The sequence below is a fragment of the Phaethon lepturus genome, unplaced genomic scaffold (genome assembly GCF_000687285.1).
Source record: "Phaethon lepturus isolate BGI_N335 unplaced genomic scaffold, ASM68728v1 scaffold18390, whole genome shotgun sequence".
Taxonomy (NCBI): Eukaryota; Metazoa; Chordata; class Aves; order Phaethontiformes; family Phaethontidae; genus Phaethon; species Phaethon lepturus.
The window spans coordinates 10,957-37,901 of NW_010514241.1; the positions used below are offsets into that span (position 1 = coordinate 10,957).

A 26,945-nucleotide genomic window follows, 5' to 3' on the forward strand; every position below is an offset into this window, starting at 1 on the left:
GGCAACCCGTTCTAGTGTTTTACCACCCTCATTGTGAAAAATTTCTTGCTTATATCTAAAGTAAATCTACCCTCTTTAACACTGTTACCCCTTGTCCTATCACAATAGGCCCTGCTAAGAAGTCTGTCCCCACCGTCCATATGTCTCCTGGGTTGTTCTTAGATTGGTGGTGGGATGCTGGTTTTGTATGTACCTTTTTGACCCCTTTAGGAGCTAATGGGGATCAGTCTCTCAATCCGCTTCACTCTGGACCGCCCCTACTCACTCTGTGAGCTATCAGGATTTACTCTCCATGTGCTGGGATCTGAATGTCCTGTTAATTTGGATGCCACCTACACCTTCTATTCTTAAAGCCCTTCTCACATTTTGTTCTTTTCAGTGCTCTCTCACCTGGATGTTCCCATCCATTCTCCATTCGCATCAACCTTCATGTTTATCTTGTGTTTCTCTTGACTGGCGGGTAGCAGGAGGGTAATAGTCCCCCCATCTCCTGGAGGGTGAGTTGAGAAGGGGCAAAGGAGAACTGAATCTAAAAAGCACGTGGGCCCAATGAAAAAGGGATAGCTCATCAAGAGGTAAAACCTCCAAAGTCTCTCTCGTGGCCTGAGACAGTGCTTTACCTGGCTTGCGTACTGCTCTTCAACTTCAATCTCTGCTCTGTTGATTGCATTTGCCACCTCACAAGGGCTAGATGAAGGTACGCCAGCAGTAGGCATGAGATAAGCTTGTTCTTGTTCGTGCTGCAGGGTGTTGGGCCTGTCTAGAACAGGTGTGGTGAAGCATTTATTATTTTGGTGCTTGCTTTTATGGGCCTGATGTTTTGCTGTGGGAGAAGGCCCGCCTTTTGGGAGGAGCTATAGGAAGGAAACTGGCATGTCGGCTGTCCTGCACTGGCTGTCGCTGTAAAGCGGATGACTCCTGTCAGTGCTGTAACATTTGGCTCCAAGTGTCAAAATTCCCTGACATGTAAGCAAAGCACAAACTGGCGTGGCTGGTGCGGGCAGGCTTTGCGTGTAGGTGGTAGAGGGTTCAATGCGAGCTGGGAAGAAGCATGGCTGTGGTTGGGAATAGCCTTCTGGGCAGCACAGGACTGGGCAATGCTGTTTATCTGAGGACTACGCTGAGCTCTGCAGCTTGTCTATGATGTTTCAGATAATTCCAAATTAATACCTCAGCAAGCAGAGCTGGGGAGGGAGATGGTCTTCATCTTCAGCAGACAAACCTGCACTTACTTTCTGTCAGGAAATTGGCCAACTCTGTTTTGCAGCTGGGTAGGTGTGTCCTTCCACAGTGCTCAAGTCAATATAGCTCCAGGTAAATGCATGCAGCCTTGTTGCTGTTTGGCGCCGTTTACCTATCCAAGTATACGAATCTGCCTGTACCAGGAAGAATAGTGTCTAGATTTGTCTGAAGACTTGCAAGACTAAAGTTTCCAGCTGTTGGCTGTATCGCTGTTGGAGCTTTTCTGGCCATACGTCTACATTCTGATCCGCAGAAGTCCTTCCTGCTGTGTACGTGCAGAGGATCAGGTTTTTGCAGTGCGTGTGTGTGGGGGGGTTGTGTCTTTTTAAGCTGTCATTGAGAGTATTTGCTATCTGGGGCTATCTGTTCCAGTGACCCTCTCCTAGACACTCACCCTTTCTCTCTTTCTAATGCATCAGTTCTTTCATGGGCTTTCTTGCCACTTTTCCTTCAACTAATCTCCCCACTGCCACACTTTGCTATATAGAAAGAAGACTTGGGGCTGAAGCTTTTCAAGGCTTATCCCGAATGTGTTTAGGGCTCTGGTGCAAGGTGAACAGAGGCTGAGGCTCATACCCATAGCGATGTTTTGCACCATGTTCAGACACAGTTTTAAAGCTATGTTCAGACTGTAAAAGCCTAATTGGCAGAAGAGATGTGTATGCATTCTGCTTTCACCCCATGCATAAACTGTGCTGATAGTCTGCTGCTACCTCATGTGTATTGTGTTCCTGTAACAGCCTTGCTGCTGATACATCTGCCAGGGACTTAAATGAGCACTGTCAGCCAGATAACATTGAAAAGAAAAGCTCTGCTGGGCCGAGGCCCAGCAGAGAAATGCTGTACTCTGCAACTCTGCAAGGGATTTAAAGGCTCTGACCTAGTCTGTAAGTCAGAACTTATCCCAGTGAAGGGGAAGGCTTTCTCCTGTCTCCAATGGCAGGCTTAGGCTTCGCATTTCAGGAGCGGGGTGCGTGTGTGTGTGTGTGTGTGTGTGTGTATCTTCCAGACAGCTTGTAAGGTTAGTTGAGGTAACACCTTAAGGTGTGACCTTTTCTGGTTTTGCTTTGACTGCTAGCAGTGAAAGACTATGTCTGTATGGGAAAGTGCATTTGCGTTCTTTTTTCCTGTCCTGTATGTAGCCTCTTTGTGGTGCTGTTGGGGAAGGAGTGACTAACAGTTCCTGTCTCTGTGCAGCTTGAGGCATCCTGTGATCTCTGTCTGACATCTCTGGTTAAGTGGGGCATGAAGGCAGATACGGCACTTCACCCTTCTTGCTTGGATCATTGCCCAAGGCTGTATCAGGAGTTTTAGAAGTCAGCAGAGGAACAGGGTTTGTGGGAAAGCGGCCATGAGAGATGTGTTGAGCTTGTAGAGTTAAGGCACAGCACTACCAGTATGCTGTCTGGGTGCATAGCCTAAAGACTTCTTGGCACTTCTGATTCACGGGAATGTGGAAGATGATCAGTCATTTGGTCAGTACTGTTACAAACGAAGCTACTAATTCTGTTGCAAAGTGTTTTGTGTCCCAGTGCGTCATACTAACTGATCAGCTCTGAAGCTCTTTGTGGTGAGTTGTAGCTGAGGTTGCTACACAAATGCAAAAGAGACAACAGCTTCAGCATGGGAAAATAGGTGAATCTGCTGGGTACTACACTAATTTTTTCTCAACATCTCTGAGCATCATACTTTTTTTCCTATTGGAAGGGTTTCCTGAATAAACCCTGAGAGTCACAAGAGTGTTGCTAGTCATGTTGAGAAAAGAGCTATTGAGATTTTTTTTTTCCACATATATACACACGTCGTGACATTTTACATCATGTAACTGTGGTGCAGTCCCATAGAAGAACTGTAATGTTTTCCCTGTTAGTTGTCTTCTGGTCCCTGATGCTCCCTCTGTGAAGAGCATGGCATTTTGCTTTTCCACAGCCTCTTCTGGAGTTGCCCATTCTCCCTGTGAATGTAAACTTTCTGCCTAAATTATGAGAACAGATATGGCTCACTTCCGGTTTTCACCTCAACAGGACAGTGGTGTAGTGCTTCAAGCAACCACGTAAGATGGATTTTTCACTGCTGTTGCTTATAGTTCTAGAGGAAAAAAACCTTTCTTCTAAGAGGAAAGTCCTAGATTGTCATAGGCTAAGTCAAAGCAAGCCTATTACACCCCAGATCAGGGTGAAAGGTTTTAAGGAAAGTAGCTAACAGGTTGCACTACGTGAATATGTGTGTCTTGTTCTATTCTTGGGAGTGGGGCTTTTCTTCTCGGGAGGTCTCTTGGAGACCAATTCAAACTTGCTGTCCGAGCAGAAAACATGGGTGATCTTATTGTTGCTGATTCCACAGAACAAAAATTTTCCCCAACTTTGCCTACTGTTGTTTGATCTCATCTTAAGTAATTCTGCATAAGTCTTGTATTAATGAAAGTGGAAAGTACTGTAACAATTTTGTGGCATGAAGTTTTCCAGTCTCTACAAAGACTGCAGTGTCTTGATTCTTTGGTCTGCCTTAAACTCTGTGTGTATGTGGACTGCAGAAATACAGACTCTTGGCAGTTAGTAGCGGTAGGACCTAGTTGTAATTTACTGTTGCATGAGTAGCTTTCCAAAACTCTTAATTTAGGAACAGTCAGTAAAATCCCCATGTAATAGGTACTGCTACCTGTTTCCAACCAATACAGTCACACACACCTATGGAAATACAACCATTGTAAGTGACACTGCATGGTATAACCGCATCTATAGCATTACATTGTACTAATCCACTTGTTTTTTTTTAATGGAGAATTAAATTGGAGGGAAGTATGTGTGGTCCAGACCCATGTAAGCAACTTTAAAAAAAAAAAAAAAACCAAACCCCGCGCTCTGTTACCTGACAACTGCTCTTGTGCTATCCAGAAAGGTCCCTGTTACAGCAAATTTTTTTTTTGGCAACCTTTTTCTCTACAGAGAAAGGAGGTTTAATTTAAAGAGTTTAGGACCAGTGTTTTTATTTGGGTTTGTTACTTTTAGTAAGAAATTGAGAAGCTTTGTTTTTCTCAGCAAAGAGTTGATTTAATTTTTTGAGGTTGCTCCATCCTGTCCTGAGCTGCTAAAACAAATATTGTAGAGGATGGAGAAGGAATGTTTTTACAGGTAAAGATAATGTGGAAAGTTAGAAAAGCAGGTAAGCAGATCTTTCTTGTGGACACAAGTTTTTTTTAATTGCACTTGGTATAGCAGCAGACCTTAAGAAATTTCACAGTAACTCTGGAGTCTTGTGATGTCTAAAAGAAAAATGCCATTTATTTCTGTGAGGTAATAATTCTGATCCCAAGCAGCACCCTCTGTAAGTGCTTTGTCTGGTCAAATCCAGACTGGTTCCTCTTAGTGGAACATAGGATGACATGGTGACATGCTGTGACTATGTTACTAGGGAAATTATGATGGATTACCTCCAGCAGTACCCAAAACCCATCCCCTTCACACTGTGTTCCTAGGATTTAGCATTATGTGATACAAAAGCCATTTAATATTGATCATCTGTTTAGTAGTGTATACTGATTAACGTGAGAGTATCAAACCTGCTATTTAGTTTTGAGAATAACTTTCCTTTTTCCAAGTCAAGGTGACACACCACTGACAGATGACCTTGTCTGTGTTAGAGGCATGCTCCAAAGTTATTGGAATGCTTTGTCCACTCATATTTGCCTTCAAAAGTTGGTGGTATCAACGACCCCAAGTACATCAGAATGATAGGAAGTCTAGAAAATCCAGCCTTTGCAGTAGACATTAATTTTCTTTTTTTTGTCATGTGTAGCTTGGTGCCTCAGAGAGAAAATAACCTCAATATAACACATGAAGAGGCTGCTATGGACACATGCCTGGCAGGGGCTGCTTTAGCTCACTAGGTATTTAAAAATGAAATGCACATATTCTTTATTTTGTATTAATACACTGTAATTGCTTTACAGAGTCCAGCATATCAGTTGCATGTAAATACTACAGAAGAACTTGCCAACTGGAGCTCACAAAAACTAGTGCATTTATCCCAAAGCAGAGACTAAACCCTCTAACTTCTTAAAAAAATACATTAAAGAACGTACCACACACACACACGTATTGCACTTTTCTCCATATGAAATTTTTACCCCATATACATCACACCAAAGTCTCTTCAAAGGCATCTGTAATACAAGATAATAAAGCTAATAAGTACTCCAACAGTAGTGTACACAGTTCTCTAATGTTACACATAACAGCTTTGACCAAAAAAGCCACTTCCAAGTAGTACAAAGTGGTGCCCAATGGATACTCTGCTGTATTAGAAGGCATTAGAAGCCTTTTATTCTAATTGGCTTAAAGAAAATTACATGAAATGTTTAATATGCTTTTGGTTGAGGGGAAGAGTCAGTCTACATTAAAAAACACTGTAGCTTCCCCCTTACTTGAGCACTGCAAAGCTCAAATGAGCTTAGAGTAGTTGGCACATCCTGATAAATGAACCACAGAACTCAGGAACAGAATTATCTTTGAGTCCTGAAATGTACAGTATCCTGAAGTTGGATGGGGAAGGAAGTAGTTGCAGGTATGGCAGTAACCCAGCTCCTGGAGCAGAACTGGGCCTGTCTCCGTAGGTGTTTTGTGTCACACTAGCAGTTTTCACTGCATAGTTCCTCGAGAGCTTGGTCATATATTAAAATTCCAGAAAGTGTTTATTATGCTGTGGGGTAGGGAAGAAAGAATGAAAGGACAGGGGTCTTTGTTGCCTGCCTCTTCTCTCTCTCTTTTTTTTTTTTTTTCCCCCAGAAGTTAAATGCCTGGTCTGTTATGCTGCAGTATTTGTCAAGCTGCTTCCCTTCCCTTTGTTAGTCACTTAAGGTGTCATAGGGGTTTCTGTGTTCCATAGCTGTTTACAGTGTCAGACAAGTTCCCTTTTGGAGGGAAACCACACAACAAAAAACTTTTCTATCTATCATCTCGGCTATTTAAAGTAGAGCTTTCTAGCCCTCTCTTTATCTTGCATCACTTAAGTAGTGTATGGATGTAATCCCTGTTCTTTAAACTCTCATTTGCTAAATGCCTTGAGAATCACTGTGATGTCGGAGGTAGAAGCTGAGCAGTTACGGATTGAGTCCAGCTGCACAACTGGACCAGTACTGAAGCAGGCCACATAGCAACAGGATTTGCCTCTCTAATTGTAGTATACAGGAAGCAAGGTGCCTTCTGTCAGTTGTTAAACCCTTCCCTCCTTCACACAGCCTACAATGCAGTGACTGAAGTCCTACTATTCCACATCTAAATGTGGTCTTATTGCTGTAAATGCAGGCTGATTATCCACCTTTTTAGTGAAGGAAAAGGGAACAGCTTTGAGAACTCCTTTTTCTAGCTTGGTAGAATTTGAGATCTGACAAATACAGAACCAGCATACCAGAAGTATGTACTTTGTTCTTTCTGCTACCGGTTCAACCCATACCATTTTTAAGTGACCACATGCCCTGAATACCCAAACTTTGAGTTTGGTGACTACACCCTCATTATTAGTAGTATCAAAGACGTTAGCTCAGCAAACAGTGGTGTTTGTAGAACACACAAATATGTGATCAGGACTGCTTCTTGGCCACTCTTTGTGCTTTAATGAATCTGCAATTGTGCTTAGTGTTTGCTCAGAGAAGGGATGAACTGTCTAGCTGTGAGCCTCGTTTGTCTATCATCCTGTAATGTCCCACAATACTTACAGGCTAGAGACAAAACCCAAACGAGATGTCTGAACTTTCTGCAGATTCCTAAACAATCCTCCTATGACTTGGACTTGGTGCCTGAAGGTCCTGGAGACACAACTGCTTGGCTGAGTTTAGTATTTCTTGAAATGGTTGATACATCAACAGTTCGTGATGCTAAATATTGCTGTAATACTTTCAATGTTACATATACATGAGCAATCAAAACACTAAGAAAGTTAAACATTATGTTCCACATGGTGGAACATGTGCTCTGAAGGGACTTTGGCTATAGCAGGGATATAAATGGGGTATTGTCTACTTTCTTCAGAAAAAAGCATATAGGCTGATAACTGAAAAAGGCACAGCACTATCACTTCACAGGGGTGTTTTTTTTAAGCTCATTGTTTTTATCCTTAAGTTCTAAAACCCTAAATAATTGTCCAAATATACAAAGCTCAATAAACCACCAGCAACAAATACTGTAAATTCAAAACACAGTTTGTTTGCTTGTTTTTAAAAATGCAACAGAAGGACAGCTGGATCCTTTCCAGTGATCGGAACTTCTCCAAGACAGAGACCTCCACAAAAGCCTGCCTGCAAAAAGGATTGATTTCAAAAGCCACCCGGGTGGATTTTGGTATGTGTGTGGGTTTTTTTGTTTTGTCTTTTTTAAAGCCATTGGCTGCAGCTCTTGATTTTTCTCATGGTACTTCTTCCCTTCTATCTCTGTTAGCTAATCCTTTAGTATTCTGACCCCCACCCCAGAGGTCTCTGCAAACCACTGTGGTGCCCTGTGTCAGTTCCAGGTATCTTTTGACAAAGATGTCACTTAGCAGAGATCCAGAAGCTTCCCTTAGTGGACAATTAAGAGTTCCTTGGCAGGCTTGGGCAATGCTGTTTACTTGCTAGCAGGAGGAAGTGGAGGCTGCCTGAGATGCCTGGTGATCTCGGAGACTTACCATGGAGTAGTTCCAGATCAGGAGCTTAACCAGCAACTGGATGCCAAAGTGCAACTTTCCTTTAATTCCACCTTACGCTACTGTTTGAGTATTACAGTTGCCATCAGTGCAGACCCAAATCTACCCTGAATTTCAATGAAAACTATTGCTTTTATTGCCAAGAAGTACAATACTACTATGTGCACTCATTCTCATTTCTCCAAGTGAATGTTAGATGAATGCTGACAAACTCACCATTTTTTTTAGAAGGGGCTACCTCCTTCCTCTAAACTTCACTTTTTTTATTTTTTGCCACCTCCTATGGAAACTAGTTCTTCATGGGATGAAACTGCACTATGTGTTCTCTAGCCCCTGCCACTAGGCAAGAGGAGCTAGTGGCCAAACACTTCTTGCCACCTCCTGCTTTTTTTCCAATCAGGTGGATTTTTAGTTCCCCTGTAATTCAAGGGTTGAAAAATTACCATGAACTTTGGGATAGGAACAAAAACCAAAAATTCACATGTTTGTCCATTTGCTCTGTCTTCCACTCTCATGTTAGTCACCCCAGGGTATTAATTCACCAGGACATAGCCACTGTGCTGTGGATCTACAGTCTCCATCATTTCACAATCAAAGAGTCCAGGCAATTCTGAGAGGGTTAATGCATCATAGTTTGACTGGGACTCATGAGATGCTGAGCTGCTCTGGCTGTCAGGCGATGCTACACTGCTCTGTTGTGCTGGGTCCATGGAATACTGGCACTGGTCTCGGTAGTCTGTCTCAGAAGAGGTGACAACAGGCAATTCACAAGTCTGATAGGAATAGTGTAAGGACTGTGGTGGTTGTTGCACCTGAACTGGTGATGACAACTGTGGTGAGCTGGTGATCTGAGAGGGTGGCAGTGGATCCAGCTGTACCTTCTGGTATTGACTGAGGAAGGGGTCATATTGCATTTGTTCTGAGGAAGGCTCCATTACAGGGCTCAGAGGCTGTTGCAAGCTGAACTGAGTTGATTGCTGCTGCTGCTGTTGTTCTTCCTCCTGGCATGAAAGTGGCAGTTGACTTGATCTGGGGTATGAGCTCTCAGCTATTTGCATCTGGTTAAAATAGGCCTGCAGCTGGGACTGCTTCTGGAGAAAGAGTCGCTTCTGATGCAGCCTGAATCAAGGACATAAGCAGCAATTATTTTCACCTTTTGAAGTGTCAAGGCACTTGTACAAGTCCTGCATGCTAGTGACTCAAACAGTTCTAGTAGAGAGTGAAGTACAGAATTGGAAAATTCCCGGGAAATCTTGTTGTTAAATTTTACAGCAGACCAGAATCTTTACCTTTCATCAAATGTGTAGAGGCTGAGTCGTTTGCAGGCCTCCTTTTGATGACCTTTTTAATTGCCTAGTGAATTTTTCCTGTGCAATTCAGTGAACCCGACACATTGTTCAATTCTGTTTGCTAAGAATAAAATGCATTGCATTTGTATTTTAAGCCTGCTATTCACTGCTCTGTGGAACTTGGGAGCTGAAGACTTAAGTATTGCTGCCTACTAACGGAACTGAACAAAGTCTCCTTTCCCCCTATACTCTTTTTCTCTGAACTGCACTGCTCCCTGTGAACTTTTATGAAGCTCCATGGTTTTAACTCTTTACAAACAGTAAGAATTCACAACACAATGCAAGGTTGTAGCTACCTTTGACAAATACCTGTGATATGACAAAGTGGAGGTCTCCTGCCAGGCAATTCCCAGAGCATGCAGAAATAGGAAGCCTCCTACTGACACAAGCTGACACCATTAAGAAAATGATTCTATTGCTTCCCAGCATATTTCTCTATGCAGACCTCCTATTCTTAAAGTAGTACACCAAACTGCGCTCAATACCGTTAGTTAAGTTCTTGACAGTCCTACAGTTGTCAGGAGTGGCCGTAAGTTAAAAAGCAACTACAGATTGCATGCTTTCTTGAAATCAAGTAGTATTTTTATACCTTATATTTATATGTTCCTTGGTCTTTCTGTCTACACAGCATGCAGCTAGGTGGTTATTTTCCCTTCCCTCTCTGTGATTCTTTTACAAAAGTCAGGGGTGGTAATTGTCTTTAGTATCTATCTTGCTTGCTTGTTTGATGATTACCAAATGATGAGCTAATAAAGAGATTGCAGCCCTTTAACTGGGCAATTAAAATCTTGTCTGCTATATGTCCAGTTATAAGGGGACACTTCAAATCTATTCACTATTTACTGTAACTTTTTTCAGAGGAGTGTCACTTCTAAACTGATCTTACATGACAAGAAAAAGTTGATTTACTTTACCGTAAAATTACTGGGTTGTGGGAACGAGACAGGAAATACCTAAATGACTGCAGGGCTTCCCAGCAGGCAGAAATACACAATCCATGTTCTGACTTAGCATAAATACTGCAATACATAGGTTATAAACAGCGGGTGGTTGGGAGGATGAGGGTGAAATTAAGTACAACAATGTATGTAGTAAGGTAGCTTCCTCTGATGCTGCTATATGTGCCCATTAGCACTAAATGAAGCATGCAGGTATTTGCAGTTTGCCTGCACCCTAGTAGTGTTAGCTGATAAAGAGCTCGTAGCACAGAAATTTGTAAACATGTGGCAGGACTTGTCCCTCTTTTAAAGGGAGGACTGTGTCCTTACAAATTTTAAAGTGAACCTTTCCTTTTTCAAAGAAATTCTAAATGGACAAAGATTGTTCCAGTTCTTTTATTACTCTTGAGAGTAAGAATAAACAACTTTAAATAATTTGAAATTATAAGCATAATTTGAAAGCTTCTTACCTGTGCTCCTGTAACTGCTGTTCCAGACTCCGGGGCAATTCTTTGCAGTATAGCTGGCAAGTGTTCTGAGCTTTTGATAGTAGAGTGGGTTTCTGCAAGAAAAGCAGTGGTGTTTTAAATTGCATTTGATTTAATGCATTAGTCCAGAAAGCAAGTGAAAGAAGATTGTCTACCTTTATGACAGTGTAAATACCCAGCTCCATTTTCAGAGGCTGTCAAATAGAGCTACTGTCAAATAGAGCCACTACTCTTTATTGGCTTCTAACCCTTAGACAAAGAATATCTTTGCATGATAGACTGTACCATAAAAATCCATAGAAAGATTTCTTCCCAAGTGAAAGAGAAGCTGCAAGCTGGAAAAAAAGTTTTTTATACACTACAGCTATATGAAAATTGTTTGTTTGTTTTTTAAAAAAGGAGGGCAGGGAAGGAGTAAGCTCCAGGAAGTCAGAAGTTGTTCCTCAGATACTGATGCATAACCTTTATGGGGCTAATAGATCATAGGTATTCACTAGCAGTTACTTCAAATTGCTTTAACACCACTATACAGTAACAGACTGAGTAGGAAAATAGCAGTAATATAGTATATTTTTTGCACAATTAGGGTCAGTGTCTGACAAAAGAAAAATACAGAATTATTTAAAATTCAGCTGTTCTCCACTAATGTAGCCTTTGACTGATTTTCCTGAGTAATAAGATCTAAAAGGCTAGTCTGCTATGTAGTAGCAGAAGCTGGTCAATTCAGTGGAGGGAAGGTATGGTACCTGGAGCCTGTGTTGTAAATATTGTGTTTCTAAGCTCTGCCGTCTGGATAATAATGGGGGATGTGCACCATTAGGGAAAGCAGATACAGCTTCCTGCTGCTGCTGAGATGATTCCTCCTGCAGAGAGAAGAGGAACAAGTTTCATCCCCAGAAAAGGCTTTCAGAATTTACCCTGACAGAGGTTTTGTAGTTGCCATATGGACTGGTCTCTGGTGTCACTCATGACTTCCTGCATGGTGAGGAGCTTTGAACTATCTGTGCCACAAAATGTCAAGGGCTTACATCTGTAACTAAAATGGTATTATATATAATGTATTTTCTGACTTGGCCTCTGAAGTAGTAAATGTACAGAGTTGGAAAACGGTCCAAACTCTGAATGTGCTTTTGTGCAGCTCTCATTGCACAGCTTCAAAATGTAAGGCAAAAAGCTTTCAACAGCTGTGGAAAGGTTACACACAGAGGAGGCATCTCTAGCAAGCTGGAGTGTGCTGACATGGGAGGGCAGTGAATTGTTGTCATGACAATACCATGAGCATTGCACCATGTTTACATCAAGCCAGAGATCCTTGTGAAAACATCACAACTTTGTGACTGTCAGAACCAAAGTCTTCCAGCAGTCAGAAGGTAACGGCTGGAGCTTTAATAGCAGGCTTCATCTGGAACATGAGGTGCTTACGGTGCCTGTGCACTTCTTGCCTGTTTTATTTCTGGGGTTTAACAGAAACATTATTCCTGTTTGCTGTGACCTGTTCCATTTGCAACAAGTAACTAGGGAGCTGGTAGAAGATATTTAGCATTTCACTAAGCAAATCAGGCTAACTGTTATCATTTGGCTTTTGCACATCTTATACCAGACTATCTCCAACAGGGGAGGGTGTTATTGGGTTTTGTTAAATCTAAAACATTGTTCAGATTAAAAGCAATAACAAAATACTAGGATTCAGAAAGCTAACAAGGCAGTCTCACTGACATCACGAGGATGGTGAAGGCTAACCTGCAAATGCCTCTATTCTGCAGCAGACAGAAAAGAGGGAACTTTATCTGTAAATTAGCTCTTCTCAGATCTCCAGAACACCTTATCCTCTCCTTATCTGTCCCAAATATTAACACCTGAAAGATGGTGCTTGATTTCTGGTTTAAGTACCTGTGGAGAACTATTAATGAGGTCTTGCAACTGGGTGGCAGTTGATGTCAGAGAAGGTTCTTCTGATCCCATGTGTTCATATAGTAACTGGACTTTGTTGAGTTCCAGGATTCCTTTGGTTCGTGCCAGATTCTGGAGGTGCTGTCTAAATGCTACAATTCCTGGAGAAGATTTGAGCAAAACCCTTGTCAGAAAATCAGTTAATTCATATCCAGTTAGCACAGCAGATATGAGACAAGCTTAGTAACAATGAAGTCACAAGGTGGCTTGTGCTTCTGTGTATGGAATATATTTACTATCGTGTCTAGATATAATGTGTCATGACTGGTTATAATTACCTTGTGTGAGGGATGTGTCGGAAGCTCTGCGCCCCTCTCGGAAACTGACAGGAGAGCGGTTGTGGGTCTCTCGCTTTTGGGAGGTGAGTGCTTGCATGGCTGGATTGGCAGGTCTCAGGCCTATGAAAGGTGTCATTCTGGACGCTTGTTGGTTGGTTAGCACCATTTCTTTCAAGGAAGGGGTGTCTTCCAGGAACTTAATATCTCTCTGAATGGATTCCATGTCATACTCTGAATCAATACTTCCCAGAGATGAGTTTTCATCCAATGAGTAGACTTTCCCTGTGACAAAACCCAAAAGCCAGAATAAAAGGAAAGTGCAGCAGGTAATTTAGCAAAGAAAAGGAAGTGCCACAGGCTCAAGCTATTCCTGCCAACAGTGACTGTCTTGGAGGAAATGAAATAAAAAAAATCAAGTTTCATAAAGTAATTGTAATTTATCATTTGCACTACCAGAATGGGGGTTTGCTGCTGGTTTTTACATTATGGCCTGCATATGTAACAATAAGACACTATGTAGATGATGATTGCTGGCTTGTTTGGCGAGTGTTCAGTGTGTGGTTCTTTCCCCCAGCACCTCCCCCCAACACCCTCCTTTCTGTAGATAATCCTCACAAGACTGTAGCCTGAACTGAAAGGCTTTGGTCATCTTGCTGGTTTTGGAATATCTGAGAACCCAGAGGTTTTTGTTTCCCAACTGTCCTCCTCTGCCAGCGCATCTTTAGGGCATGAATGATTTGGAGACACTTCGTTATGTGGAAAAGAACAAGCCAAATTGCCAGACTTGCTGTTGGGGTTGTACATGACTGTAGCCAGCTGTACATTTGCTACTTTGATTTTTATACTGTCTGTACAGCCAGTTTTGGTGTGTTTTGTTGTGTGTGGGTTTCCCCCCCCCCCCCTTTGGCCTTTATAGCAAATACTGACTAACAAAACCAAGTAACTCTTGTCATGTGCGTGTCACTCTTAAAACCTAGTGTTTTTCACTGTGGGCTTATTAGATGGAATGCCAAGAGCAGGAAATGAGCTTTGAGATGTCCACATTAACTTCTGTACCTGTGCCTGGCATCATCACCAGCTGATTGGTAACTTCTGCCAGAGTGTGACGTCGCTTCCCACAGCGAGCTGCTTGGAGGGCTGCAAATGCATGTGCAGGGTCATCTTCTGACTCTCCTTCTGTCTCTATTCCTTCATCTATAGAAGTTTCCATCATGCTGGTAGGCAGCGATTGGCATCCTTTCCTAATCACCACAGGAGGTACAGGATCTAGCAGGCAGCCATTTACCTAAATGGCACAAGAAGAGGGACAGCTTTCAATTATGTGCACAGAGCATCACCCCAAAGTGCAAGAAATCTCTGCCTATCACGTGTAGACTGAAGGCAGCCTGGATATTTAAAATGCGTGAACCTCCCTATAATATACTGAGGTAAGTAAGACTTGTTGAGAATTGTACATGACAAACAAAGCCCTCGAGGTGGGATCACCACTGACATTCTCTTAGTACTCAGCGCCTTAAATCTAAATACTCTTATTTCCACAGCACTATGTTCTCTAGGGCTGCTTTTTTTTATTATTTTTTAAGTTATTAAAAACCTCTTCCAGCTTAGTCACAAATATAAAATATTTATGAAATGTACAATATTATTGTTTCCCCTTACTATACCTACCATGCTCATTTATCATGCTCAGATAAGCACTATGAAAAGTCTTGTATTTAGTTCTGCAGCATTCTTACAGAGCTGCAGAGAGATATGTTCACGAATAATACCATAAATGCACCCTTTCCAGCAAAAGTCCATTCGATCCATGGTGTCACTCTACAAGCAAAAGTTGCCTAGAGAGGCTGTGGAATCAGTCTCCTTGGAATCACCCAGCTTGATAAAGCTCTGAGTAACCTCATCTAGCTTTGAGGTTAGACCTGCTTTTGGCAGGAGGCTGGACTAGAGGGCCTTTGGAGGTACTCTTCCAGTCTAAAATACTCCTAGGACTTCAATTCTGGTTTTATTCCCCAAATCAGTTTGTCCTGAATCCTTCTGTACCTTAACTAATTCTTTGCCATGTGCAACTACTTGTGTTTTGAGGACCATGGCCTGCATGTCACACAGTTTTGGGGTAAGTATTCTGTTCTGTAATACCTTAGAAGCTCTAATTAATGTCCTGTTACACAAGTCACTCCTGATTTGGTAGGATCAGGTTGGGTAAAATATGGATGAAACACCACACTCGTTTAGCATAAAACCTCGCACTGCTACAGGTGATTTTATGTAAAACTTTTGATGAACCATTCCTGAATTTTCTCCAAAGTTCTTTGGTATTTTGAAAACAAGTGTGTTTGGGAAAGAAGCTTCACCACATTAATAGTAGCTGTTAACAAATGCTCTTGCAAGCAGACTGTGTGGTAGTACTCTAGGCAAATACTTAGCGCAGTATCAAGAAACAGGTATAAATATTTTGAGCATCGGTACAATGGTGATGCTTGCATGGGAAAATTCTGGCCTTGCTGCCTCTATTGTAATTTAAGGGATTATATCTTTAATTTCTTGCACAGCTTACTTTCCATTTGTGACTTTCCCATTCGAATGCCTTCTACTGATCTGGCAGCAAAAGCACTGGAAAGACTATTTAGTGAACTGCTGGAAAGGAAAGAGAGAACCAATACCATGTTGGCAGCTGGTTCTCTGCAGTTTACCATGGGCACATGGATCAGAACTTGGAAGTCTTCAGTGGACATGGTCTATAATACTTAAGACACTTGTCAGTTGTGACTTGACACCTCACTGTAGTCACCACTTGTTGACCTACTCTGGCCAAACTGCATCTACTATAAAAGCAAAGGGGGATGCAAAATAAAGTTTGAACTGCTTTTTGCTCTAAGAGACCACAAGAGATGTTACTTAAAACAGTGATGAGAACCAGGGCCACAGTCTTAGTGTTGGTAACTAACCTGTAAGTAAGCAATAGAAGCTTCAAAATGGCAAACATGAAATCAAACCCCTAGCTGGCACCAGGCAAAATACAATATGCTGAAATTAAAGTTATAATGCAATGTTGATATGAGAGAGACAACAAAAGTTTCATGACAATGATATACTTTGTAAATGTAATTCTTTTAAGCTATTTCCTCTTCCTCACAAAAGCTCTAACTGCTAACTCCTGTGTATTTTCTCTTATTCTTTGCTACCCTGCAGAGTATTGTTGCAGACCTCAACATTGCATGGCAAAATGGAGCAAACTATAGCTCCTTTCACGGACTTAAGCTGTAACTATACTTTTTTAAGGCTATGGAGCTGTCACACCCCCTATTAGTTGAGTTCAGTTAACTGTGGAGGTGTGGAAAGCCTGCAGAGAGTCTTCCAGCCTGATTACAGGAAACAAAAGCCATTAGATAGATAGACCTGCAATTTTACATGGGCTCCAGTGAAGATTTTACAAGATTCCTAGTTACAGAAATGGCCTAGCTGAGAACTGCTCCAACCTATTTGAGATGCTGCAGTTCTAAAAGTTTTTGACAGTGCGAATGTCCTGCTTGCTATCTATCATTCAACAAAAAAATAACCAAAATGTAACTCTTTTGGCTAGCTTACTATGAAATTGGCAGAGATGCAGAATTTTAATTGTGTGGCATTTTAACAGCTTTAGCTGGCAACAAAAGCTTATGGCTAAGGTTCTTCCTGTTCTTAGTTGTCTAAATTTTTGGATGAGTAGCTGAGTAGGTTACTCTAGATACTCAGCCATGAATACTTTGTATTAGAAGCTACATGTGAGGAATCTTCAGGGCTCTTGAAAATATATTTGAGAGGAAGAACCCCCCCCATTTTTGTAGGTTAATTTTTCTTTTATAAATCTTTTATAAATGACAGCATGGTAAGATTGGAATGTAAGCAAGGAACATGAGGCAGATTAGTGATCAAAAAAGACACAGCTGTTAAAAGTTATATGCAAGACAGAAGTAGAAAAAGACTCCGGAATACCTTGAATTCTGATGCTCAGCGAATACTTAAATTTAGTGAAACAGGCACAATATGTCTTTTCCAGCTAGTACAAGAAATGTACAAATCAAGTGTTTAGACACTAAAAGTCAGTCTTAGTACATTTGACTTGCTGTCTATCCTGAGAGGTTACCCAGGCATGAGAACTTGCTGGAGACCAGAGTTTTGGGGACAGCATATGCTTAAGAGCAGGTTTAGAACATTGTGTCTTTGAAGAAAAGGCTACTGAAAGCGGAGAAGGGTTCTCCAGCTGAGCTACCTGCAAGTGTCAAGACACAGGAGGCATACTAAGGTCAATGAAGTGACATTAGTTTGGATTAGCAAATACTCTGGCCTTGACACCACAGTGCTTTGCTTTGTGCTAGAATTATTAATTATTCAATTAAATTATTGAAGAGATGCAGCTACTACCACTAGCTGTGCTTTTACTAGGCAGCAATTTAAAAGGCAACAATCTTTTTTAGCCTTAATGATTTTTGACAAAACAGTAGGGTGATTTTTAAGCTGTACCTTTGGTGTCTCAACTCTTTCTTCCTCCATAAATGCTGTCCCTCCCTGGCAGCTGGATGGAGGGAATGAAAAGGCTTCTGCTCCTGAAGCTGAGGGAAAACCTGGAGACTGCAATAACCTTGCATTTTGTGAATGCAAGTTAACTGAGGGTACCACAGCTTGTGCCTAAAAAAGATTTTAAGAACTCCAAAACCAGAACAATTTTAGGTAGAAAACAACATACAAGGTCACAAATTAAAAATAAATGATACCTAGCCCATTTCCAAAGCAGGAGAAGTATAAGATTTATTTCCTCATTCTTGATGAATTACTCTTAGTCTTTAGACTTTAAAAAAAGCACCTCCACCCCCAAAACACATAAATGAACATGAAACCCCAAACAAAGCCCAAACGTCATTAAGCTAGCTACTTATTGAAGCTGAGCACTTACTTACTTACTAGCAGTAAAGACAGTGTTTGGGACCCTTTGGTGCCCACCAACTTCTGACATGCTAGAATTCCTTTTTATATTCAGTACCAAACCCCTTAATATTACCATGGGGCATAGGGCTAGTTTTAATGACTTTTCTAACATGCGCTGATTGCTGCAGGAAAAAGTGCAGGAAAGGATAGAGCAGGCTGGATCTGAAATAAGATATTTTAACAGAGCACTGTGGAAGGGAGAGTTGTGCCTCAGGGAAGGCAAGAATGGCACAATTAAGAAAACAGTGGTTTTCACTGTTTCTTAAGCTTAATTTCCTGAAGCGCAGGATCCACACAACTTGTCTGTCCAAAAGGAAACAAGCAGCCTTATACAGGAGCTTGTGGTGCCACCATGTGTGAAAACAAATTATCTTGTTACTTAGAGTAACTGCAAGATTGCTTGCAGTCCTGAGGAAAAAGTGGTAATTTAGTACAATAAGGAACTACCTTCCAGGAGGTTTTTTCTTCCTCCTTGTTCATCTGCCTCTACCTGCTTTTAGTACATTTTATAATTAGTATTATAATTTAATAATCTGCTTTTGAATACTGTGTCTTTCTATCACTAGAAGTACTATCAAAGAAAATAGCTGGTTTTAATCTTTGTCAGCCATATTGTTCCTGGACATACGTTTTCATAGCTGAAGCTATTTGGCTTGTATTTCAACAGAATCCAAAACCAAATAGTGTCTTGCTGCCTCAAGCGAAAAAGGAGCAGCATGGTTATGATTTGTCCTGGAAGTGGAGTCTGGGCATTGTTTTACACAGCATCAATACATTACCTAGGAGGCTGTGAACTTGAGAGAATAATATACTTGAGACCACAATAAATGAGAGTTATCTTAGGGCCAAGTCTCTTATGTTTCCAGTTATGCATTAATAGAAATCAAAAGCTGTACAATGTCTGTTGATCTTAATGAAACAAAAGAACATGTAAAAAAATCTAAGGATTATTGGAATAAGATAGAATAAACTGTACATGACCTTTCTTTCTGAAGAAAATGACTAGGGAAGAAGCAGACTGAATAGCCTTTGAGCCAGTGCTGAATCAGTCAGTGTAATTACAGAAGAGAAGATACTAAGCGGACAGCCTTCCTGCTGGCACCAGATGTAAGGAGCACCCAGAACTGCTCTTGATAAAATACATGTGACATCCTTAAGACTTAAACCAATTGGTCAGTCATCACCTTGGGTCTATACACATAGACCATTTTGCTGTGCTGCAACGTCTCCCATGAAATTGGACTATTACTGGGTCACAGGACCAAGTGGTGCAAACCTTGAAGGAAATTACATTATTTAGGAACAATTCTCTCAGTCTTGAGCCACTAAGAGTCTCACAGCAATGATATTTTTATCAGGTCCTTAAGATATCACAATGAATTGGCATCTTAACCTGATAGGTTGATTCTAATATTTTCTTTTGGGTACCTCTCTGCTATTCTCTGCCATGCTTCATTTCATGGGAGACTGAAAGCGTATCTAGAGAACAGCAGGGGAGAAAGTAATTTTATTTTCAACAGGTCCCTTTAGAGTGACTGTTTTTAATAACACTAAGTAGAGCCTACATGCTTTTACCCCCCATGCTAGCACAGCTCTCCATAAATTCAACAGCTCATTTGTCAATCACATTAAAGATACTCCAAGTGTTGCACAGTCTGCAGAGATGTTATTTCTCTAACATTTTAACCCATGACTTCCCAGCAAAAGGTTTGAAATTCTAAAAAAATGGAAGTGTTCCAATTAGAAGCACAAGCACAATATTTTCCCTTTAACTGGGAAATAAACTGGGAGTTAAGGTTAAACCACACAGATACCCATTAAAGTCAAAACCATTGTGTTTGCATTTTGGGCTTCAGAATGCAGTCACGTTCCATTTCTCATTTAAAACTTATCCAGTCCCCTCCAAACTCGTGTGTCTTTTATTTGTCTTTTTTTTTTTTTTTTGAGGGGTGGGGAAGAGGCAGCAGGAGCAGTTGTAGGAGGCATACCAGACAACTGATTTGTCATCATACAGTTCTGACAGAAGGCAAATCCAAAAAAATCTTTCCAAAATGATGCCGCAAGTCTACATGCTACAGAAATCAGAAAACCGCAATGGATTCTAAGTGAATTTACAGAGAAACACCATTTTGAAAGAGAAGAATGTCTTGTACAGACTTAAGCCCACCTCTGCTAGGAGTGAAATCTTACCTTGACTACTGTCTGCTCAGCGATGGTGCTTGGCCGACGCTGACGAGCATCAAGTCTCTGTTCCACAGGGAAGCTACTCCGATGCGATTTGAGTCTTTCCACCAACAAGTAATAGATAGCAGCAAAGTGGTTATAACTCTTGTTCTGCAGAGACTGAAAAAGAGAAGCACAAAATTATGGGTGCAGCCAAATATGCATTATCTTTTATGTTCTACAAGACCAGGAAGAATAAAGAATTGACATCTGGAGCAGGGGGTGAGATATTTAAGAGCCAGTGGGGTAGGCAAACGCTGTTCTGAATTCAGAAGGTTTCAAACCAGACTGCCAGGCAAAGAAAAGCATCAACCTTAGTTTAGTGGCAAACTCACAAGAGCTTGCTATGTTCTAGGCTGCAGCAGTACTTGTAGCCAATATTCAGGTGCTACTCTGAACCCTCAAGAAGTTGAACCTGGAGAAGGGACTGAGCTCCAGGACTTCCTGAATATATTATCTGTTCCAAGTGACTAGAAGCAACAGAGAACTGCACCTCTGCAAAGTATAGAAACTTAGCCTCTTGTAGCAGAAAGTACTCAAACTGCTGACCTCCACAATAGTGTAAAGCATCAGCCATCCTAAAGGAAATGATTGTTACCTACATAGGGAATCTTAGCATGTATGTTTGGTAAGAAGCATGATTTGGGATTGGACAGAGACATTCAACTGCTAACTGCTTTATATTCCTTTTTGATTTTCATTTTCCACCCTCTTCAAAGTTCAAAATGGATTTACTTTCAATTCCGATTTCCCCTCCTCTCTTCTCCATTTGAGAAGTAATGATTTATCCATCCCCACCCAGGAAATCTAACAGTGTGGAACCTAATATGGCTCCTTTATTTTAATTCTGTGCTTAAGAATCAACTTAGCTAAAAAGCAACTCTCTAAAAATGACCAGTTGTAAGCAGCAGCAAGTATCACCGTTGCAACAGGCAGCCCTATTGGGCTACCATTTTTTACACAGTGCATGTTATATTTCTGTCTGTCTTCTAGCTTAAAGCAACAGCAGTATCAAATTTTTTGAAATGTGTGTTTGCTTAAATTAAATAATTAATACACTGAAATAATAATACTGAGTCCTGGGATATGTGACCAGAACGCATTATTCTTTTCCACGGGCTCTAATTTGGATTCCTGACACAGAAGAGTATCCTTTCTCTTGGTGCTGCCTTTTCACTGACAGGTTGCCCTCTATGGGCAAAGGATGCCTTGAACTAGAATAGCTGGGTATGGCCAGCCAGCATAAGGCACGCAGGTGAGGTTGCCTATGGGCCTACGTCACTACGTTTTGCCTGCAGTTTGCATAACACAGACACCTTATCTCCACTAGTGATTATCTTTAGGAAACTTTCTGGAGGGATGTCTCTCCTCTCCTCCTCCTGATCAGTCTGCTGGCACAGTCTGAGACATCAGTAGGACAGAGAGGCAGCAGCACAGCATGTTTAAAATGCCCTTGCTAGGGTCTGACCAGGTAGATTATACCACCAGTTTTGTTGCTTCCCCCTGCCCCCTGTTGAAAAAAAGAATGTTGCAAGCAACTCAAGTAATAAGTTTTAGTTATAAAAACAAAACAGGAGACCTTCCCCCCAGGGACAAATATCTGAGTCTGTTTTACCTCAATAGTTTTCTGTTGGTCTATTCCAAGGCTGTGCATTAGCCGTAAAACCTGCTCATTATACTCTCCAATGGAAGGCTCATTCTCTCCTGGTGGATAAAGAATGGGTCTCTGTGCAGGAACTTCTATAAGCATCCACTTGTGCTCCTTAATCTGAGCAAGAGTTAACCGTTTGGATGGGTCTAGAACCAACATTCTTCTAATCAGATGTTCACACTCTGTCGGGGGGGAAAAAAAATACCAACCTGCTATATGTGGTACTTCCATATATTCACCTACCAACAGAGAGCATGACAACAGGAAATTGCCTCACTTCTAACTTCTCTGCTAAAAACACTTCCTGAAGGCTAAAACAATCCTCAAAACAAGATTAAAAGTCACATTAAGAAGGATAAACCCCCAAATTCTTTAAATGCACGGTATGGCTAACAGTGCCATTACTTCTACACAGCTCCCACATGAGGATAATGGTAGTATTTAATACCTCTTAGAAGCTACTTGTACTCTTTTAAGTACAGTGCTAATCAGTTAATGTTTGTTAAGCTTTAATCAACCTCTGTGAAGTGTGGTGGGGAGTTAATCAGCATCCTTCTCCATCACAATTTGAAATAGCTTGCTTAGGCTCATAAAACAAGGGATTGGCAAAACTAGGGTTAGTGTCTGGAGGGTTTTTTTTTAATTTATTTCCACCCTAGTGGTCACAAAAACAAAAGGTAAAAATAATGCCTGTGTGGCTGTGAATGGTAGCCAGTGGGTCTGCAGGTTTATCTATTTTAATTCCAGGACCAAAGCACAACCAGTAGCTTTAGGTGTCAGAATAATTCTGAACACACCAAACCATTGCTGCTTTCTGACTACTACATGCTGGACAGCATTAAAACCATCACATTTTTCTTCAGATCTCAGTTGGGTTTTGGAAGATGAGGTCATGAGAGATGAACATGCCGTTTCTATGTGAGAGGAAATCAATGTAAGTTCCTTTAAGGGAGCTTATCAATCTGCCACGCATTTCTAGCTGACCATGATACGGCTACAGTACAGTTGTTTTGAGTCAGTCCATTCAGGTAGTTCTGAAAAATAGTTTAGAGAGAGATTTCTGGCTATTTATTCCTGTTTATCTTGTTATCACTGTTTTGCAAAGAGGCATACCCCCTCCCCACTCTCCACATCATCATGTGAACTGCAAGGGGAGCAGCAAACTGTGTGCAAAGCAGCCGATCTACACTGCAGTCACAGCAATGACTGCAACTCACACAAAGGTACCTGGATCTAGCTCGCATACCCATGCCAGCAAAATCACAGAAACACAATAGAGTTCAGCGCTGGCTGCAAAATGTGCTCAGGAAGCTGAGGGGTTGCCATGGTGCCATGATGGCATTGCTAAAAGCAACCAAGTGCACTATAGCTACACTGTAGTGGTTATTTTCAGAGACGGGTGCACAGGAGTACATGCCACCAGAAGGAAAAAGAGGATAAGACCAGAATGTTTTACACCACAGAACCCTTAACAACAGGGCTGTAAAAACATATTTTTAACTCCCTTTAAAAAAAAAAAAAAAAAAAAGCACAAAGTGGCATATCGAAAGAGGATTTGATTCAGGAAGGTTGTTTTGAAGTAATCTGGTTTACAGACCCTTTAATACAGGGAAGCTGAAGGACACCAATCAAATCCTGTGTAAAAATGGCCTTACTTGTTCTTGTCTGAACAAGCATGAGGGAGAGTGAAACCCAACAGGTGGGTCAATTAAGTGAGGGAGAGAGATCTCAGTCACATGTGGGAGTGCCATATACATGACAGTGAGAACCTGGCATATGAACTGGTTGTGCACTTCTTTGCTTTTGTTTAGCAGACACGGTCAGAAACCAGGAAGCACCCAATCCACAACTTTGGTTTGACAGCGATATTGCTCTCAGCCTATTTACTTACCACATTAAAATGTATATGGCCTTGCAGGACAAAAGCTAATTGCTACACAAACGTGCCTCTGCCCCTGCATTCCTGTTTCTGTTCACAGCAGGATGAGACATCCTCCAGCTTCCATTTTGACTGCCTGCCTATGGGCACAGCCACACTGCAATCTCCATGCATTGCACAGGGAAAAATGGGTTGGTTTGCCTAGCAGCAGTCTAACTGCAAAGGCATACAGCTCACCTAGGCTTATTTGTGCTTCTTTGCAAAATGAATAGTCTGCCATACCATAATCTAGTCTGCAGATGTTACAGTACAGCAAAGCACCACCCTTTGTTGTGTTGTAACAGAGATTATCCTAGAATTTACTCAAGGTTTACCATACCAAGAGTGTAAAAGGACACATTGTTACCTTCTGACATAAAATAAGGGATCCTGAACCTTCCTTCAAGAACTCGTTGCCTCAGTATGGGGAGTGTTGGTCCATCAAAAGGTAGTGCTCCACAGACCAAAACATAAAGAACTACACCCATGCTCTGTAAGAAAGAAAATATTCATTTAATTTTTCAAGATACAAGCAAAGTCTCTGAGGTTGGCTAGCCAAATCCTGTGACAGAAAAAAATTACATTCTGCAGAAACAGGAAATTTATACAAAAAGGAGTTAGATTTCTGAAGATCCCTAAACATTAAGAACACTCAGCTAACCCAAAATGGCTAGGCTTGCAGTACCTTGTGCTGATAAGCAGGTAAGCTGAAGTGTAATGGGTTAGAGACTCTGGCTGCTAGCAGGAAGCTCCACGCAGATGCCTGAATGATACCTGAAAAGTGAGCCCCAACTTCAGGTGAGAATTAGAGATACGTTTATTAATCTCAATGTTGTTCACACAAAAACAAACCTCTAACAGCAGCCGCTCAAAATAAGAAACTGTAACCTTTTACATTGACCAATTTGCAAAAGCCTGGGTAAGAGGCATGCTGGTAACTTCATGAACAGTCAGCTTCACAGGAATATCAACTAATAATTTTACACTGCTATGTGCAGTGCTGAGCATGGGGGATTATTTAATACGAGCAAAAGGAGACAATCTGGGCAAGAGGTCTCCTCCAACTGCCAGACTCATTTTTGAAAGTATGCCAGTTAACTGGTGCTGCAAAGTGGAAACAGTCTTGCAGTATATGCCATAAAAAATGCAGCGCCACACTAGATGAAATAACCACACCAGGCTCTCACGCCAATCAGCTGGCATAGATAGCCACAGCACTGGATTTATCAAGGGGAAAAAGCAGGCATTCAGCATTCACCTTAAAACTTTTTAAGTACACAGATTTTAAAATTAAATACATATTTTTAAAAGTCACTTCCTTCCTTCCTTAACCTGCCAAAAACTGAACTGTGGATTGTTGCATTCCTTCTGCAAGTGTAGCACTTTCAGCAGAACGTATTCTGTGATTGGATGGTGCAAAAGAATACAGAATCTTTAACTCATTTCAGAAGATAGGTGAAGATGATGATGTTTTTATCTTAAATATAAACACATGGGTGCTTCTCTGTGGGCAGGCAGATTCTGTTGACAACTGAGGATCTTACGTATTTAAAGAATATTTACCAAAGTTAAGAGATTCACTTCTGACATTAAAACAGTGCCTGTGCTACTTGAAACAGTAAGTGTAGCTGAGGTCTGCCATATGTTTATTTGCCAGTTACTAAAGGTTCAGAAAGTCTGTAGCCTTTTTTTAAAAATAAATCTACCTAGCTACATATATATGTGTATGTATATAGACAGATATATGCATACACACAAATATATGTATCTAAATGCACAGTTTTTATTTGTTATGCCATTAGCTTACTTTAGATTAGCAGCTGCAAGGCAACTTTCCATGAACTGCCCTGTTTGTGTAACAGGCTCTGACCAAAATGTCAGTGCCTGTGTTGTTATGCTATGTGCAATATTATCACTGCAAACTTGATGCCAGAGAAAAAGACTGCCAAACTGTACTGTCTCTGGTTGCTTTAGGATATGAATCAGTCATTGTAAGTATCAGAATACTAAAATTAAAAAAACAAAGCAAAAAAACCAACAAAACAACCCACACCCAAAACAAAACAAAAGAAAAACCAAACAAAAAACCAAATTAGGTTTAAAATTAAAATTTTAAATTTTAATTTAAATTAAATTTTTAATTTAAATTTTAAATTAAATTTAAAAAACCAAACAAAACCAAATTAGGATAGAAAAGTAGTCTCTGACAATGCGTGAAGGGTGCACAGAACTTCTCAGTTTATTTTAGTCCCTTTTCCACTGCACAACAATGTGGGTTGCACTCTCTATCCTCTTCCATTAGAGTAGTACACTCCACTACTGGAGAGACAGTTTTGAATTGGTGGAGATAACACCAATTCAAAAACATGCAGTTGCCTGCAGCAGAAATGTTTGTGGCACAAATGTGCTTGTTTCCAGCTCAAACAGCAAAGCAGTCATCATCTCTCCTGTACTTCAGTGGCTCAGAATACCTTTAACCTCATCAAGAACTTACAGCCTTACAAGTTCAATTCTCACTTAACACAGAAGATACTAAATGCGCTAAAAAAAGCAAAGATCATGCACTCAGCCAGGACAGCTTTTTGGAGGAGCTACAGTTTTTCCTCTAGTGGGCTAACATACACCTACAGTGTACATTTAATAGCCACCTGGGTATGTAACTTGAATTCCATTCAACGTTAAAAGACATTTTATGACACTCAAGAAATAAAGCTGAAGAGGAACAGCTTGTCTGCAGCTTAAGAAAAATCAAAGATGATTCCTTTGTTCCAGCTTTCTAAAAGTTGACTTGAATCCAGTTAAAAAAAGAATAATGATACCCAGATATCCAGCTGAGGTCCCTCGTATTGCTGTCCTTCAAAGACTTCTGGGGCTGCATACGGTGGGCTTCCACACCATGTTGTCAGAGGCTCACCACTCTTATAGAAATTTCCAAATCCAAAATCTGTTGAGAAATTAAGGAGAAAGTCACTCCAAAGTCCAGCTGCATGACAAAGAATAATTATATGCATGGACTAGGCCTGAAAGCTCACTTTCATTCATGAAAGGCTCTATCACAAATCCTTTTATTAGTACTCCCACTGAAAATGTTTATTGGGATGGTGAATGTCCTATACTGCTATTTTCATGACAGCTATGTAATTAATAACGCACTCTGCCAAACTGTCACAACCTGTAGGAGTTTTGAGCAAACTTCTGCCAGTTTGCTAAATCCTAGTTTATAAACAGCTATCACTAGAATTCAGCAAACTGACAATCATGCATACATATG

The 26,945-nt window shown here is 41.0% G+C and overlaps 1 protein-coding gene across 1 annotated transcript in view; it reads right to left on the reverse strand.

The window, feature by feature from the left end:
• Positions 1-8,450: 8,450 nt before the first annotated feature.
• The window catches only part of SIK2 (salt-inducible kinase 2), a gene marked incomplete at its 5' end in the record, with an annotated part of 45,733 nt that continues 27,238 nt past the window's right edge, over positions 8,451-26,945 (reverse strand). Inside the window, 11 exons of the mRNA XM_010292450.1 lie at positions 8,451-9,036; positions 10,675-10,766; positions 11,439-11,552; positions 12,583-12,743; positions 12,921-13,202; positions 13,977-14,205; positions 17,421-17,585; positions 20,073-20,225; positions 21,721-21,938; positions 24,042-24,165; positions 26,494-26,618. Of these exons, the coding sequence (XP_010290752.1) occupies positions 8,451-9,036; positions 10,675-10,766; positions 11,439-11,552; positions 12,583-12,743; positions 12,921-13,202; positions 13,977-14,205; positions 17,421-17,585; positions 20,073-20,225; positions 21,721-21,938; positions 24,042-24,165; positions 26,494-26,618 (2,249 nt within the window). The remainder of the gene's footprint in view (positions 9,037-10,674; positions 10,767-11,438; positions 11,553-12,582; positions 12,744-12,920; positions 13,203-13,976; positions 14,206-17,420; positions 17,586-20,072; positions 20,226-21,720; positions 21,939-24,041; positions 24,166-26,493; positions 26,619-26,945) is intronic.